Genomic DNA, 15,227 nt, shown 5'->3' on the forward strand with positions numbered 1-15,227 from the left:
AACACTGTATTAGAACACTTGCCTTAGTCCAGTCACCATTTTCAATTAATAATGTTATTTTTAGAAGGAACTTTTAACACTAGGCTACTTAATAACGTTGAGCAAAAATCAGAATTTTCATCCGGTGGAAAATTCCAATATTTCAACATTTATTTGTGTCCAAAAGCGGGATGAAAAGTTCATGTACTAACATTTTTATGGAATGAAAAATTAAACAAAAACAAAAAATTCAGTTTGGAAAAGGTGAAATGTTTCATTTTGGAATTTTCAATCAGAAAATGAAACTTTTGGGTATTGTTGAATCAAAATGGTTGAGTTCAGTGTTTTGAAATGACATTTTGAGTCAGTTCAACATTAAGCTGCCTCTTCCTAAACTGCTGCAGTACCTCATGGAATTGTAGTTTGGATACATGATGCTCCATTCTCCTCTATGGACTGTCCTCCCTGGCTGGACTACATCTTCCATGATGCAAAATAGTCTTCCCTCTGACTGAGCCACATGGTACATTATGGGACTCACATGACTGCAGGTGCATCTTGGGAGATGTAGTTTAGTGAGGGAGCCTGGCCTATAGGGATTTTTTTTTTAAATTAATGGAGATATCCTATCTCCTAGAACTGGAAGGGACCCTGAGGTCATCAAGTCCAGCCCCCTGCCTTCAGTAGCAGGACCAAGTACTGCTTTTGCCCTAGATCCCTAAGTGGCCCCCTGAAGGATTGACCTCACAACCCTGGGTTTAGCAGGCCAAAGGGGCATTAGTCACCCAAACTACAACTGGAGAGAGTGTGGGGGGGGCGGAAGAGGGAGAGAAGGCAATCCAAGGAGAAGGGTGTCATGTCATATTTTGTCAGTTTTCTCTTGGATGAAATTTGTGTGATATTATGTAGAGAGAGAAATGGAGGAAGGTTTGAGGAGTGGGTCAAAAGTGGTAAAAAGGCAGCTGGGATTGCAGGGATTCAATTAAGTTGGAGAAGTAGAGTTGTTTATCTTGGAAGAGATCAAGAACTGAAGAAGAACAGAACAAATTTGTAGTGGAGGAAGTCAGTCTGGTCATGGGCATTTCACCAGAGACACTGTAGCATGAGAGCAGGACCAGATAAAGCAGATTTTGGGAGTGAATAAGAACTGGGTATTGACAGGGTGGACCTTGCCATAGGAGAGAGGGGCAAAAGAGTCAAGGATGGAAGAGACTGAAGCATGGAGAGAATTCAACAACTGTATCAATGGAAGAAAGAGCACGGAGGAGAGGCCTGAGGGCAGATGAGAAGGCACAGAAAGGCTGAGTGACAGGGCAAAGGGGGCTAATGGGCAATGCTGAAAGAGACCTGGTGATGGGGGAACTCAACAACAGAGATATCAGAAAGAGAGCAGAGCTCCATGAAGGCAAAGTCAAGTGAACAGCCCTATCGGTGAGTGGGACATTTGAAGCAAGCCTGCAGGTCAAATGAAGGTCTGAGGGTGAGGAAGTGTGCAGCTAGGGGGACAGATGGGTCATCGACATGGAAGCTGGAGTCACTGAGGATGAGCGTGGGAGACTGTGAAGAGGGGAGGAGGGAGAACCATGTATTGAAATCAGAGAGAAAGGCTGATGAGAAGATGTTGGGTGGATGGTAGATGACAGGAACATGGAGGGGGAGAGGAGAGAAGTGTTGGATGCAGTGCTGCTCAAAAGAGGAGATAATAGGAAGCAAGAGGACTGGGGCTGCAAACAGCAGGGACATGAGAGGAGAAGCCCAACTGCCCCACCAGGGTCTGATCTGGGAGGGCAGTGTGAAAGGAGAGGCTTCCATAAGAGAGGGGGCAGCTGCAGAGGCAGTGTCAAATGAAGGGATCTAGTTCTCTAAGAGAGCCAGGAGCTGGAGAGAGTGACATATGAAGAGATTGTGAATGGACCAGAGACAAGAGAAGGGAAGAGAGTAAGAGAGGGGGATGGACTTCAGGTTAGGAAGGTGGCACGAGGAGTGTTACTTCTGGGGGAATTCTGCACCACTGTGCGTGCACAAAATTCATATCCCCTGCAGATTTTTTGCTTCCCCACAGAAAAATGACTTTCTGACGGGGAAGCAAAGGGAAGCCGCAAGAGTGATCACGCGCCTCTCCCCAGCAGAGCGGGCGCATCGTTTCAGACACCCAGAGCAGCTGGCGGAGAGGTAAATCACAGTGGGGAGCGGGGCTTAGGATGCCCCTGCTGGTGGCTCAGGACGCTGGGCCCAGCTGCTAGTCCTGGCTGGGCTGGGGGTGGGAGGGAGGACAGGACTTCCTCTCTCCCTGCAAGGAGCGGCTGGGGTCAGGGCAGACCCACCCCCAGAAACCTCCCACAGCTGCAGGAATCTCTGCACCCTCCCCCCTTCCTGCCCCATTGCTCCTCAGCTGCGGTGGGAAGGATCACTGTGAGGGGAGCTACTCCCCCTGCCCGCCACCTGTGCATCTGGATACTCCCATACCCAGAGCCCCCCACCGAGCACCCTCCCCCGGTATCCAGACCCCCCCTGAACTCAGATCACCCCTCGCTGAGCCTCCCGCACTCGATCTCCCATCCCACCAAGCCCCACTGCACCCAGACCCACCCCACCGAGTCCCCCACAACCAGACCTCCCTGCTGAGCTCCATCCCCCCACATTCAGACCCCCCTGCTGAGCCCTAGTCACCTTCAGCTGGACCCCTCTGCAGAGTCCCATTGCCCTTGCACCTGCAACCCCCCAAAAAGCCTCTGTGCATCCAGATCCCCCTGCACCCGGACCCCCCACTGAGCTGCCTGCACACAGATTGCCCCACACAGAACCCTCTCACTCCACACCTGGATGCCTCCACACTAAGTCCCTCCACACTTGGATCCTGCTGGGCTGAACCTGCCTGCCCCTCACCTGGTGCAACTGGTGTGGAGGGGAAGGGTCCTGGAGTGTTTCTGGGGCAGGCCTGGCCCTTGCGCTATGTCAGCGTCAGGTGCAGCCTCAAGGCCAAGTCCATGTCCTTGGGGTGGTGGGGAGGGCTGCAGGGGAATCTCCCACTTCTGTGCAGCCAGTGTCCTGTGCTCCCCACTGCCATGCTGGAGTCTCCACATTTATTTATTGACAAATAACATTTGCAGAATTTTAAAATATTGTGCGCAGAATTTTTATATTTTTGGCACAGAATTCCCTCAGGAGCAGAGGGTGGAGGGGATGGAGAGGGTGGGGATGAAGAATGTTGGGGCAAATGTCACCAGAGGTGAGGATCAAAGGAGAGGAGGCTGGAACCTCGCTAGCACCCACTCAGCTAGCAGTTAGTAGGCCCTTGGCGACTACTCCCAAACCATCTCCGAACACACAATCCCCAACAGACCATACTGTAAACTTCAAACGAGCTTAAAAAAATACCCAGAGAGACAAACGAGCTCCCCAGTCATGCCAAGAATTAACGTTCACGACTTCTTCAGCAGGGAATCTCCTGCTCGAAATATCAAGAGCCTTGCAATAAAATCATAAGAGTTGGCAACACTGATTACAGGGGCAGCGGATGAGAATGTAGGATTTGAGAGAGAGTCTGAATAGGAGCAGAGAGAGACAGAGTGGAATGAAGGTGAATGTTGGGTGCAAGAGGGAGATTGAAGATCAGGAAAAAAGAGGATAGGTATTTACATTTTTTAGCATACTCAGAGGAGGAGGGCTCCCCAGGCAACAAGGCAATATCTTTAGCCAGGTTCTTTAAATATCAACCTGGTCCTTAATACGTAATATATGGTGTAGTATATTAACATTTTATTGTAACTTTGTCCTAATAAAAAGTTCAAATTAGGAGAAGACTGGGGGAATAAAGGTTGGCAGAGCAAAAATGTGGGGGGAGTGATTGTAGGAGCTGAGCTGGGGACAGGGGACTGACTACAGGAGAGCAAGGAAAGTAATGGGTGAGGAAATTGGGTGAAGGAGACAGGATAGCGATAAGGGAGGAGGCTGGAGAGGGTAGAATGGCAACTGCCCCATTCTAATGGCTAAGAGAAGAAGAGTCCCATTCAGCATCCAACTGGATCCCTTCATTTGACATCTTTGTGTGTATGTTTCAGATTGAACTTTGAAATACCTTGAAATACACACACTTTGGGGGTGAGTGGTTTCCCCCAAAGGTTCAAACACCTCAAAGAAAATTAGGCCCTCCCCTCTGAAAAAATAATATTTAAATCTCATGCCTTTTAAGACAGTCTCGTGATTTGGGGGGACCTGACTCGTGATTTTTGAAGTCTTTAGATGGACAGTACTTAGGGTGACCAGACGTCCTGATTTTATCTGGACTGTCCCGATATTTGCTTGTTTGTCCCGCGTCCCGACCAATGTTAGGTCGGGACACTGGACAAACAAGCAAATGCTCCAGAGCCCGGAAGTGATCGCGCCCACCCCTACCCCAACTCTGTCCCCTCCTTCCCCCATTGGTTCCCTCCCCAAATCCCCGCCTCTTCCCCAGGCTCGCCATTCCTCCTCCCTCCACAAGCGCTGGAGGGAGGCCCCGGAGACGCAGAGGGAGCGTGGGGCCGGGGCGAGTGAAAGTCCTGCCTGGCCCCAAGCGCAGGCAGGACTCAGTCGGGCGATACTGGAGGGAGAGGAGTGGGGTGGCCTGCGGGGCCAGGCGGCAGCTATTCTCCCCCCCGGGCAGCGGGACTCGGGAGCAGTCGCTGCTGCAGCTCCCACTGCTGCGGCCGGAGGAAGCGGCTATGGCGTTCGGCGGCTGCGGCTCTGGCGCCCGGGCCAGAACCCCCTGAGCCCAGGCCTACTGTGGGGACCCAGCAGCGCGCACGCTGCGCCCAGCCCCTAGCCAGTTCTGGGCTGGCTGCCCAGCTGGTGCAATCCCGCGGGCGGCCCCAGAGTGGGGGCAGCAGGCTCCAGCCCCCTCATCCCGCTCAGGTCCCGCAGGGGAACGAATGGGGCTGGGCTGCCGATGCCTCCGCCCCGGGGCTGCCACGGGATTGCACCAGCTGGGCAGCCAGCCCAGACACGACTGGCCAGGGGCTGGGCGTAGCGTGTGCGCTCTGGGTCCCCACAACAGGCCTGGGCTCAAGGGGTTCGGGCCTGGGTGCCAGAGCCGCAGCCGCCGAGCTTGGCCATCGGCCGCTTCCTCCCCCCGCGGCAGTGGGAACTGCAGCAGCGGCTGCTTCCGAGTCCCGCTGCCCAGGTGGGGAGAACAGTCACCGCCTGGCCCCGCGGGCCGCCCCCCTCCTCTCCCTCCAGGTACCACCCGACTGAGTCCTGCCTGCGCTTGGGGCCAGGCCGGACTCTCATTCACCCCGGCCCCACGCCCCCCCGCATCTCCAGGGCCTCCCTCCAGCGCTTGTGGAGGGAGGAAGGGGGGGGGGGATTGCTTTTATTTTTTTTTTTTTGCTGTGCCACCTTTTTTTTTTTGCCCTGCCCCCCACCCCCCGCACCTAGCCCCCCGCCCCCCAATATTTGACCTAGGTGATCTGGTCACCCTAACAGTACTACAGTCAGCACTGCCCATCCCAAGCATTCAAGAATCATGAGTCAGACCCCACCAAATTATTCCTTTGCCAGTGGTACTGCTCAATTAAAGAATAGTATTATTACTATTAGTGTTACTAGTCATTTCTGTTATTATTAAAGGAGGTGAATTTTGAATATATTGAATTTGGAACAGAAATTTTCTTTTTGGCTACAACACAAATAGCCTGATTTGCAAAATTTGGATCCCTGAGTTTGGAATTTGAAATTTGGGTGAGTTCAGGTGTGGGGTTTTGCTGCTGTCCCATCCCTTGATCATTATTATTAACCAAATCAGTTAAAAACACTTTGGAATTGCCTTGCCTCTTCTTTACTGTATTCATATCTTCCAAGTTCCTTGTAGCAATCAAAATGATCTGGACAAACTGGAGAAGTGGTCTGAAGTAAATAGGATGAAATTCAATAAGGACAAACGCAAAGTACTCCACTTGGGAAGGAACAATCAGTTGCACACATACAAAATGGGAAATGACTGCCTAAGAAGGAATACTGCAGAAAGGGATCTGGGGTCATAGTGGACCACATGCTAAATACGAGTCAACAGTGTAACACTGTTGCAAAAAAAGTGAACATCATTCTGGGATATATTAGCAGGAGTTGTAAGCAAGACACGAGAAGTAATTCTTCCGCTCTGCTCTGCACTGATTAGGCCTCAACTGGAGTATGGGTCCAGTTCTGGGCACCACATTTCAGGAAAGATGTGGACAAATTGGAGAAAGTCCAGAGAAGAGCAACAAAAATGACTAAAGGTCTGGAAAACATGACCTATGAGGGAAGATTGAAAAAACTGGGTTTGTTTAGTCTGGAAAAGAGAAGACAGAGGGGACATGATAACAGTTTTCAAGTACATAAAAGGTTGTTACAAGGAGGAGGGAGAAAAATTGTTCTTAACCTCTGAGGATAGGACAAGAAGCAATGGGCTTAAATTGCAGCAAGGGAGGTTTAGGTTGGACATTGGGAAAAACTTTCTAACTGTCAGAGTGGTTAAGCACTGGAATAAATTGCCTAGGGAGGTTGTGGAATCTCCACCATTGGAGATTTTTAAGAGCAGGTTGGACAAACACCTGTCAGGGATGGTCTAGATCAGGGGTTCTCAAACTAGGGGTCAGGACACCTCAAGGGGTCATGAGGTTATTACATGGGGGGTTGCGAGCTGTCAGCCTCCACCCTAAACCCTGCTTTGCCTCCAGCATTTATAATGGTGTTAAATATATAAACAAGTGTTTTTGATTTATAAAGGGGGTCGCACTCAGAGGCTTGCTATGTGAAAGGGATCACCAGTACAGAAGTTTGAGAAACACTGGTCTAGATAATACTTAGGACTTGTCTACACTGGCAACATTAAAGCGCTGCCGTGGCAGTGCATTAACGTGGCTTCTGTAGTCACGGCACAGCGCTGGGAGGGAGCTCTCCCAGCGCTCTAAAAAACCCACCTCCACGAGGGGCGTAGCTCCCAGCGCTGGTGCACTGTCTATACTGACACGTTACAGCGCTGAAACTTACAGCGCTCAGGGGAGTGTAGACATGCCCTAAGTCCTGCCATGAATACAGGGGACTGGACTAGATGACCTCTCGAGGTCCCTTCCAGTCCTATGATTCTATGAAAATCCTGTGCAAAACACAACAGTGAAATGCACTATATGAATGACATAGGTGTAGTGTAGATAGATAGGCAAGCAGGTCTTGGGGTGTCTGAAGTTGGGTAAATGAAGAAGAGAGAGAGAGAAATTAGATAACAAAGATTAGATGAAATATAAATATGAGAAAAATAAGATAAGGCTGCTGGTGTACAACCTATCATGTTGACCAATAGTGTCTCATTATTTCCTTGCAATCCCCCAACTGTTTTTCTGTCCCCACCTGCAGTCTCTTGTCTTATACTTAGTTTTTAAAGGCTTTGGCGCAGGGACCGTCTTTTTGTTGTGTTTGTACAGCGCCTAGCGCACTGGGGTCCTGGTCCATGACTAGGACTCCCAGGTGCTACAATAAATAACAAGATGTGGGAGAGTGCATGAGCTTGACTGGACAGAGTAACTGGCTAGCGATGAGGCGAGATCAGGAAAGAGCAAGATTAGACAGAGAGGTTGAGAGACTGAAAAGGAAACTGAGTAGGGAGCTGGCTAGACACATGGATAAAGGGATAGGCGGCTCCAGGTGCTTGGCGAAGTGTACAGCGTGGGAATGATGCCCCTGCCTGCATTCTGAGGTTCTTGTGTGTGTTCTCGGGCTGGTAGCAGCCTGGCAGGGACCTCTCCGGCCGACTCAACGCTCCCTCCCTCCAGAGTTGCTGGAACCTCTTCGCTCCCTCCTTCTACCGTCTCTATGCAACACTGTAGCGTGGGCGTTATCTGATTCCCCAATCGGCAGACAGCTGTGGCTCTCTCATTTACATAGACTTCGCCGGGGGCCAATGGGCTGGCAGCAGTGGAGCCCGTTTGGAAGGCGATGTTTCCACCCGCGCGGGGTTCCAGCGCTGTGTGTGCCCGTGACACAGCCAGCGGCCGGGCTGGCCCTAACAGCCGGGAAGGGACTGACCGGGCGCTCGGCCTGGGCAGCGCTAGGAACCGCCTATTGTTCGCTGCGGTGCAGGCTCCTGGGAGCGGCTGCTGAGCCCGGAGGAGGGGGCGCCGCGGGGACAGGATGTCTGTGGCGGGGCTGAAGAAGCAGTTCCACAAAGCCAGCCAGGTAAGAGAAGCGGGCCCTGGGGCGGGTGGAATGGCAGTGCCCCCGCTGCCTGGCATTCAAGGGTTACCCCTGCGGGCAATTACCCCCTCTCACGCAGGGGTTTCCCTTCACCTTCTCTGTCCAGCTACAAGGATTACCCCCTCCCATACAGGGTTACATACATTTAAACCCTTCCCTGCTGGGGGTGGTTACCCACTCACCCGGGGTGTTACCTCCAATCCCTCCCCTTCCAGGGAGAGAGTTGTCAAACTATTCTTATTACCCCCTTGTACCCCGGGATTTATCCCTTTATTCACCCAATACCTTCCAGGAGGATGACCCCCTTGAATCTGCCGTTTCTGAGGCAGGATTCCCCCCCACACCCACCCAGGACATTATCTGCCCCCCTTCCAACGTTATTATTAATGTTAATTAATTGGTGCAGAGCCACAAAACAATCAAGGATGTGCTAGGTGCTGTACACAGGTCTCTTTCATCCAAGCTATTAGTTACATCATATCCCTTCACATATTGCCCCTTTATTAGGCAGCTGGGGGCCTACCCTGTTATTCTCCTGGTTTTACTCTTCCATTCTGGGATGTCACTCTCTTGTTTTATAGGGGTTACCAACCCTTCCAAGGAGTTTCTCCCTTTTCTAGGTGTCACATGCTATCATCCATTTCTAGGTGACTTTACCACTCTCAGCTTCCAAGGAATTGCCACTTCTCCTCTTCCCCTCTCCGTGGTTCATCTTTTACCATGATCCTTTCCTCTCCTATTTTCTACCCTCTTTATGTCATGTGACTCTCTTACACACTTTTGCTGATTTTCTCCAGGATATGAAACCCTCTTTGGTAGCAGGTGAATTGATTGCCGTGTATCATGAGCTGACATGAAAAGAATGTATTTTTGCTGATAGTTTCAGCAGCCATTCTCTATAGCTGAAGTATATAGAAATCTGTTCAATGAAGATGCTGAGCACCAGCCACCTGTGTAGGTTAGATGGTTTGTTTGTTCTAAGTCCCAAGAGCTATGTAATTCTGTTTGCTATTATTAATGATAATGGTAACACTGAAATCAGCTGTAACTTGTTGAGTCTAGTTAAGCTCTGCTTGTTCTTGCTGTGAATGGAGAAAATGAGGGTTCACTGCCTGATTGCGTGGCTGTCATTTTGTTGTGTTTTGTTGTCTTTATTTCTAGTATCTGATGGTTTGTGAACAATGCACACACGTCAAAAACGTTTGGAAGGGAGTCATGTTCTTATCTTTCCTTGCAATAATGTCTTTTCAAGGCATCTGACTAATGTTTGGATGAAACAGTGTTACGAATTTACGTGCTCTGCTCAACTCTCATCATGCCCATGACAAAATGTGGAGATCCCTAGATAAAGATATTCAGGGGGTAACTTGCAGATAGTTTGGGCTTGTTGTGCACCTTGAGTGTAAGATCTCTTATGATGATAAATGATACAACCTTAAATATGGTGCCTTCATAATACAGAGAACAAAAACCCCATAGCTGAGGAAGTTAGAGATGTAACCACAACAAAAGCAACATATAGTGTAGAAATTGCTAGTGACAGTGTGTTGCAATCTACCCAATCCTCTGGGAGATAATGAGCTAACAGAAACCAAAGTGGTGTATGTCTAGAACAAGCTAATAGAAATGTAGTGAGAGGTGATACTGCACTGTATTTAGTACCTATATTTAGTACAGCATATAACCAGGAAATTTTAAAAAGCATATCATGACCCAGAGCCTGATCTTGCTCCTATTGTGGTCAAGACAAAGCTCTCATTTCTTTCTGTGGTGCAGGATTGAATCCATAGTATGAAGTAAAGTGACTCAAGACACCTATGATTCTTAAGTAAAAGCACTAGTATAGCTGAAATTCCAGGGTGGGCTGGGAGTGAGGAAGACATATTGCATTGTGTTCTCGAAAATGCTGAAAAAAATCCAAGGCAGTTGTTTTAGAACAAATTTTGGAAGAATTCAGCAGCTAGTATTGGGTGAAATGGAACAGGGTAAAGTAGTAGATGGGAAACACACAAGAGAAATTAGGAGTTTATGTATGGTCACAATGTATGTGCTATCTAACTAATATGACTAACCCTCAGCAATCCATCCTCCCCACACACATACTCATATACTTTAAACTAATTTATAGCAGACAAACAAGGAGAGCAAAAAATAAGCCAGTGCAATAAAGAGGTTATGCCAACTGGAAATATTATGATAGAATTAAATTCAGAGAGTGTACTTATAATAATTACAAGACGAGCAAATGTGGAGTATGAAAGGAATATTGCTCATAAGGGCTTTTTATTTGTAAGTGCATAAAGAATAAGAGATCACTGAAGGAGGCATAAGTATTTCTCTGTATATGGAATGAATAAGAGATGTCAAGGATAACTATTGACAGAAGAGGTAGGCATTGCTTGGGGGGAATGAAATTAATTCTTTGCCTCAATGTTCCCAAAGGAGGATGGGGGCAGATGACAGAAACAGGCAAATTTCCCAGAGGAGGACAAGGAAATTCTGAAGGGGAATGAGGATCATGCCAGGCATGTGATAAAGAAATGAGAACATTTACAGACTGACAGAACCTGAAGACAAGAAATCTAAAGAAAGAAGCATGTCAGATCAGAGTCTACACTTACCAAATGCATTAATCATGTTGAAAATACAGAGATCTTGGCATTTCTTAGGCATTTTATGTTACAAGAGATTCTTATCCTGTTACAACAGGTATGATATTCTGTTCAGCTGGAATAACCCAAAACTCTCTGTTCCAGTCTCTTGAACCTGGAATTTCATCATTATACATCTCCATTTATCGTAAATATAACTTACATTCTATAAAAAGAGAGCGCTTTTTCATTTTCTTTCTGTGTTGCAGTTTTTACATTACCTTTCTACAAGCTTCTTGTCCATTAATTTTACTTCCAAGTTCTGAATTTCAGGAAAAAACATAATTACAAAATGTCTTATACACCACAAACGTTTGAATTGAATATTTGAATAACATGGATCTGACTTAAATGTGAATGTAATTTGTCAAAACTTGTGATCAAGTAAATTTTGTTTTTTTTGTTTGTTTTTAAAGGTCCTAAATAAAAGTGGCCAGTTTTTACAGCTTTAAAGGAGTTCACAGAAAGTTAAGGATGACATGGTCTTACTTCTTTAGTCAGGGTACTAAAAGATCCTCTTGCCTGTGGATTTGTAATTGTATTTTTGAGTTCATGATAAATGTTTGTTTCCTGAAGTTTTGCCCCATTTGTATTCCCCCCCTCCTTTAGAAGTACAAGTCCACAATGACCCTCATTTCATCAGCCCCACTGTTGGGTAGTAATTTTTGATGGTTAGTGTTAGAAAGCCATGAGAATGTCTGTCTTTTATTTACTACATGAACTCAGCTCTTCATTGCTATATTAATTGTACTTTTGCCTATTTCATCTTCTAGGGGGCAAATTCTGCCCTACCTTATATCCTGTGCAAGCCCATTGACTTCATTCTGGTTTCAGATGGTGTAAGTAAAGTTAGAATTTGGCCTTAAATACATTATAGCTTTTTGGGGTTGGTAGTGGATAGGGTTACCATAGGTCCGGATTTCCCCGGACATGTCCGGCTTTTTGGTACTCAAATCCCCATCCGGGGGGAATTGCCAAAAAGCCGGACATGTCCGGGGAAACAGGGAGGCAGCATAAGCCAGGGTCCGCCCAGCCCCAGCACAACCCGTCAGGTCCGCAGCGCAGCCCAGCCGCCCGGCTACATTGTAGTGAGCTTGGGCGGGAGAAGGGGGGGGCGCAGCCGCAGAAGGCGGCGAACGGGCTGCTGCTGCCCCCGGAGGCCAGGCGGACCGTGCGCCCCAGCTGAGCCCGCAGGACCATGGGGAGGCCGGGCCCAGCCAGCGACTTGGGCTTCCCTCGCGGGCAGGGACTCCCCGGCTACTGGGGGACCCTTCCTGCGGCCCCTCATCCCGCGCGGCAGGAAGGAGGCTGCGGCACGGGGCAGGGAGTGCGGCTGGGGCTGCAGGGACCCGCGCTGCCTCGGTCGTCGCTGAGCATCCGAAGCCCCTGCCAGGCAGAGGCTGCCGGGTGAGCGGGAGAGCAGGGCAGGCGGGGGAGGGTGCAGAGGCTGCAGGGCGAGGAGGAGCAGGGCAGGCAGGGGCATAGAGGCTGCAGGGGCTGGGGGGCGCAGGGGCAGGGCAGGCAGGGGGCGCAGAGACTGCAGGGGTGGGGGGGGTGCAGGGGCTGCAGGGCAAGTGGGGAGCAGGGAAGCACTTAGCAACCCCCAACCAAGATCAGAGCAGGAGGGGGAATGCGGGGTGCTCAGAGGAGGGGGCAGAGTTGGGACAGGGACTTTGGAGAAGGGGTTGGAATGGGGGCGGGGAAGGGATGGGGTTGGGGCGGGGCCGGGGGTGGGGAAGGGGCAGAGTTGGGGCGGGGACAGGGGCGGGACTGGGACCCCATGGAGTGTCCTCTTTTTTTTTAAATGTTTGAATATGGCAACCCTAGTAGTGGAAGAGTTAAAAGTCTTGAATAAAACTAGAAAGGCAACAACGACTTTATTATATATGTTATTTAGGCTGAATTTAAAGACAGACTATGCAAGCAAACTGGAGTCAGGAGCATTCTCATTCCCATGTACCTCCTCTGACTGATAAGACACTTAACCAATGAAGCACAAGATAGAAGCACTGGAACATCAAAATAACTCTCATTGGTTGATCACTGGCTCTGAGAGCAGGATATTTCTGAGAGCTGATTAATTCTATTATGGGCCTCATTTACAACACAGGTTTTCTCCTGTTTATTGATATATTTCCAAATTGAAATTTAAAAAAAGCAACCCACAGAGAACTTTCCTTTTGATCAATAGTTTGTCTACCGTCTGTTACCACCATTCTTGTAGCCTCTGCAAAAAGAACAGGAGTACTTGTGGCACCTTAGAGACTAACAAATTTATTAGAGCATAAGCTTTTGTGGACTACAGCATAAGCTTATGCTCTAATAAATTTGTTAGTCTCTAAGGTGCCACAAGTATTCCTGTTCTTTTTGCGGATACAGACTAACACGGCTGCTACTCTGAAACTTGTAGCTTTTGTTTCCTGTTTTTTAACTCAAAAACATTTTGCCACAGTAAGTTTGTCTGACTTTTTGGTACTGCTTTTGTAATCCTCTTTCATATCACAGTTACATGTTTGTGGTAATTTAACCCAAATAGTGGTTGGATTTCATTTTCAGCTGTAAGCTAGGAATGTTTTTTAGAAAGATGTTTCTGTTTTTTAATAAAGCTGTAAACAGAGTTGGGGCATCATGCACTATAACACTTAGGAGCTATTATTAGTTATTGAGCTCCAAAACTGTGTAAGGCCCAGTATCTGAATATAAGGAGACATGAGCTGGTATTTTCAAAGGGGCTGGGCACCACTCAGTGGGAGTTGAGTGCCTTATGCCCTTATTCTCCTTTGAGAATTCATGCCATGGTGTCTGACTGAGGGAGCTTTCAGTTGACCTCTCAATACATTTTTGGCTTTTTAAAAAATATACTATATAAAACCTGTGGTTGGTGCAGAAGTCCTTATGCAACAACAGCTTCTGTATTTACAGCCTACTCAAACAACTCTTCTTAAATAGTTATCAAATACATTCCTTGCATTGGCTTCTGAAAGATAGCAGTAGTTCTCTGTGAGAAACAGAGATGTTAACAATTGATACCCAAAGACTAACGATGATTTAACTAACAACGTAAAAGCAAATATTCTCCTGTGACCTTGTCTCCTTATATGCTCTTAAGGACACAGAAGTCTCTCTAGGTAATGTATCTATAGCAAATGCTTTTGAAGGCCTCCTTGAATTGATTGTACTGTTCGCTCTCAGCAATGCCTGCTTTCTGGCCAGAGGCTGATCTCTTTGACATTGTTCTAATTACACTGATTTAAGTGAACTAAGTCAGGAGTAACTCTAATGTAAATATGATCGGAATCAAGATCTTAGTTACTTCCTTACGGGAGAATGTGTCTCTGTATGTCTTTTTCCCCCTCTTTCTTTAATGTGTATATGTCAAAGGTGGATGACATTAGCCTGCGTGTAACACTCCCACCTGTTATATCTTTATTTATATCAGGGCTGACATAGGTTGTCAATGTCCCGATGTTAATCAATTTGTTTTATTTTTACTATAAACTAACTCAGTGCCATGTTTAAATGGAAGGGTGTATTTACCCCAGTTAAATTAATAACCTGTGATGTGTTTGTGTATCTTTAGAACAGGGTGGGCAAACTTTTTGGCCCGAAGGCCATATCTGGGTATGGAAATTGTATGGCGGGCCATGAATGCTCCTGAAATTGGGGGCTGGGGTGCTGGCTCTGGCTGGGGGTGCAGGCTCTGGGGTGGGGCCAGAAATGAGGAGTTCAGGCTGCAGGAGGGGGCTCTGGGATGGGGCAGGAGGTTGGGGTGTGTGTGTGTGGGGGGTGAGGGCTCCAGCTGGGGGTGTGGGCTCTGGGGATGAGAGGTTGGGGGTGCAGGAGGGTGCTCTGGGCTGGGACTGAGGGGTTTGGAGAGTGGGAGGGGGATCAGGGCCGGGGCTGGGGTTTGGGATGTGGGAGGGGGTCAGGGGTGAAGGCTCTGGGTGGTACTTACCCCAAGCAGCTCCCAGAAGCAGCGGCATGTCTTCCTCCGGCTCCTATGCGGAGGCACGGCCAGGCGGCTCTGCAGCCTGCCCTGTCCTCAGGTGCCACCCCGCAGCTCCCATTGGCCGTAGTTCCTGGCCAATGGGAGCTGCAGGGGCAGCGCTTGGGGTGGGGGCCGCATACGGAGCCCCCTGGCTGCCCCTACACGTAGGAGCTGGAGGGGGGACATGCTTCTGCTTCCGGGAGCCACACAGAGTGGGGCAAGCCCCTGACCCCACTCCCCAGCTGGAGTGCTGGAATGGGGCAAGCACTCCAGCTGGGGAGTGGCGTCAGAGTTAGATGCAGCCCACCCCTGCTTTAGAGGAACCAGCAAATCTTCTTATTTCTCTGTAGTGTCTAGGAGAGGGCTGGACACTACAGAGCACACAGTTTCTGGGAAAATTT

General features: G+C 48.7%; 1 protein-coding gene across 1 annotated transcript in view; it reads left to right on the top strand.

The window, feature by feature from the left end:
• Nucleotides 1–7,880: 7,880 nt before the first annotated feature.
• The window catches only part of SH3GL3 (SH3 domain containing GRB2 like 3, endophilin A3), a 79,299-nt gene continuing 71,952 nt past the window's right edge, over nt 7,881–15,227 (top strand). The window contains exon 1 of the mRNA XM_034784690.1: nt 7,881–8,169. Coding sequence (XP_034640581.1) covers nt 8,125–8,169 — 45 coding nt within the window. The 5' untranslated portion in view covers nt 7,881–8,124. The remainder of the gene's footprint in view (nt 8,170–15,227) is intronic.

This window comes from Trachemys scripta, chromosome 10, assembly GCF_013100865.1.
Source record: "Trachemys scripta elegans isolate TJP31775 chromosome 10, CAS_Tse_1.0, whole genome shotgun sequence".
Classification (NCBI taxonomy): Eukaryota; Metazoa; Chordata; order Testudines; family Emydidae; genus Trachemys; species Trachemys scripta.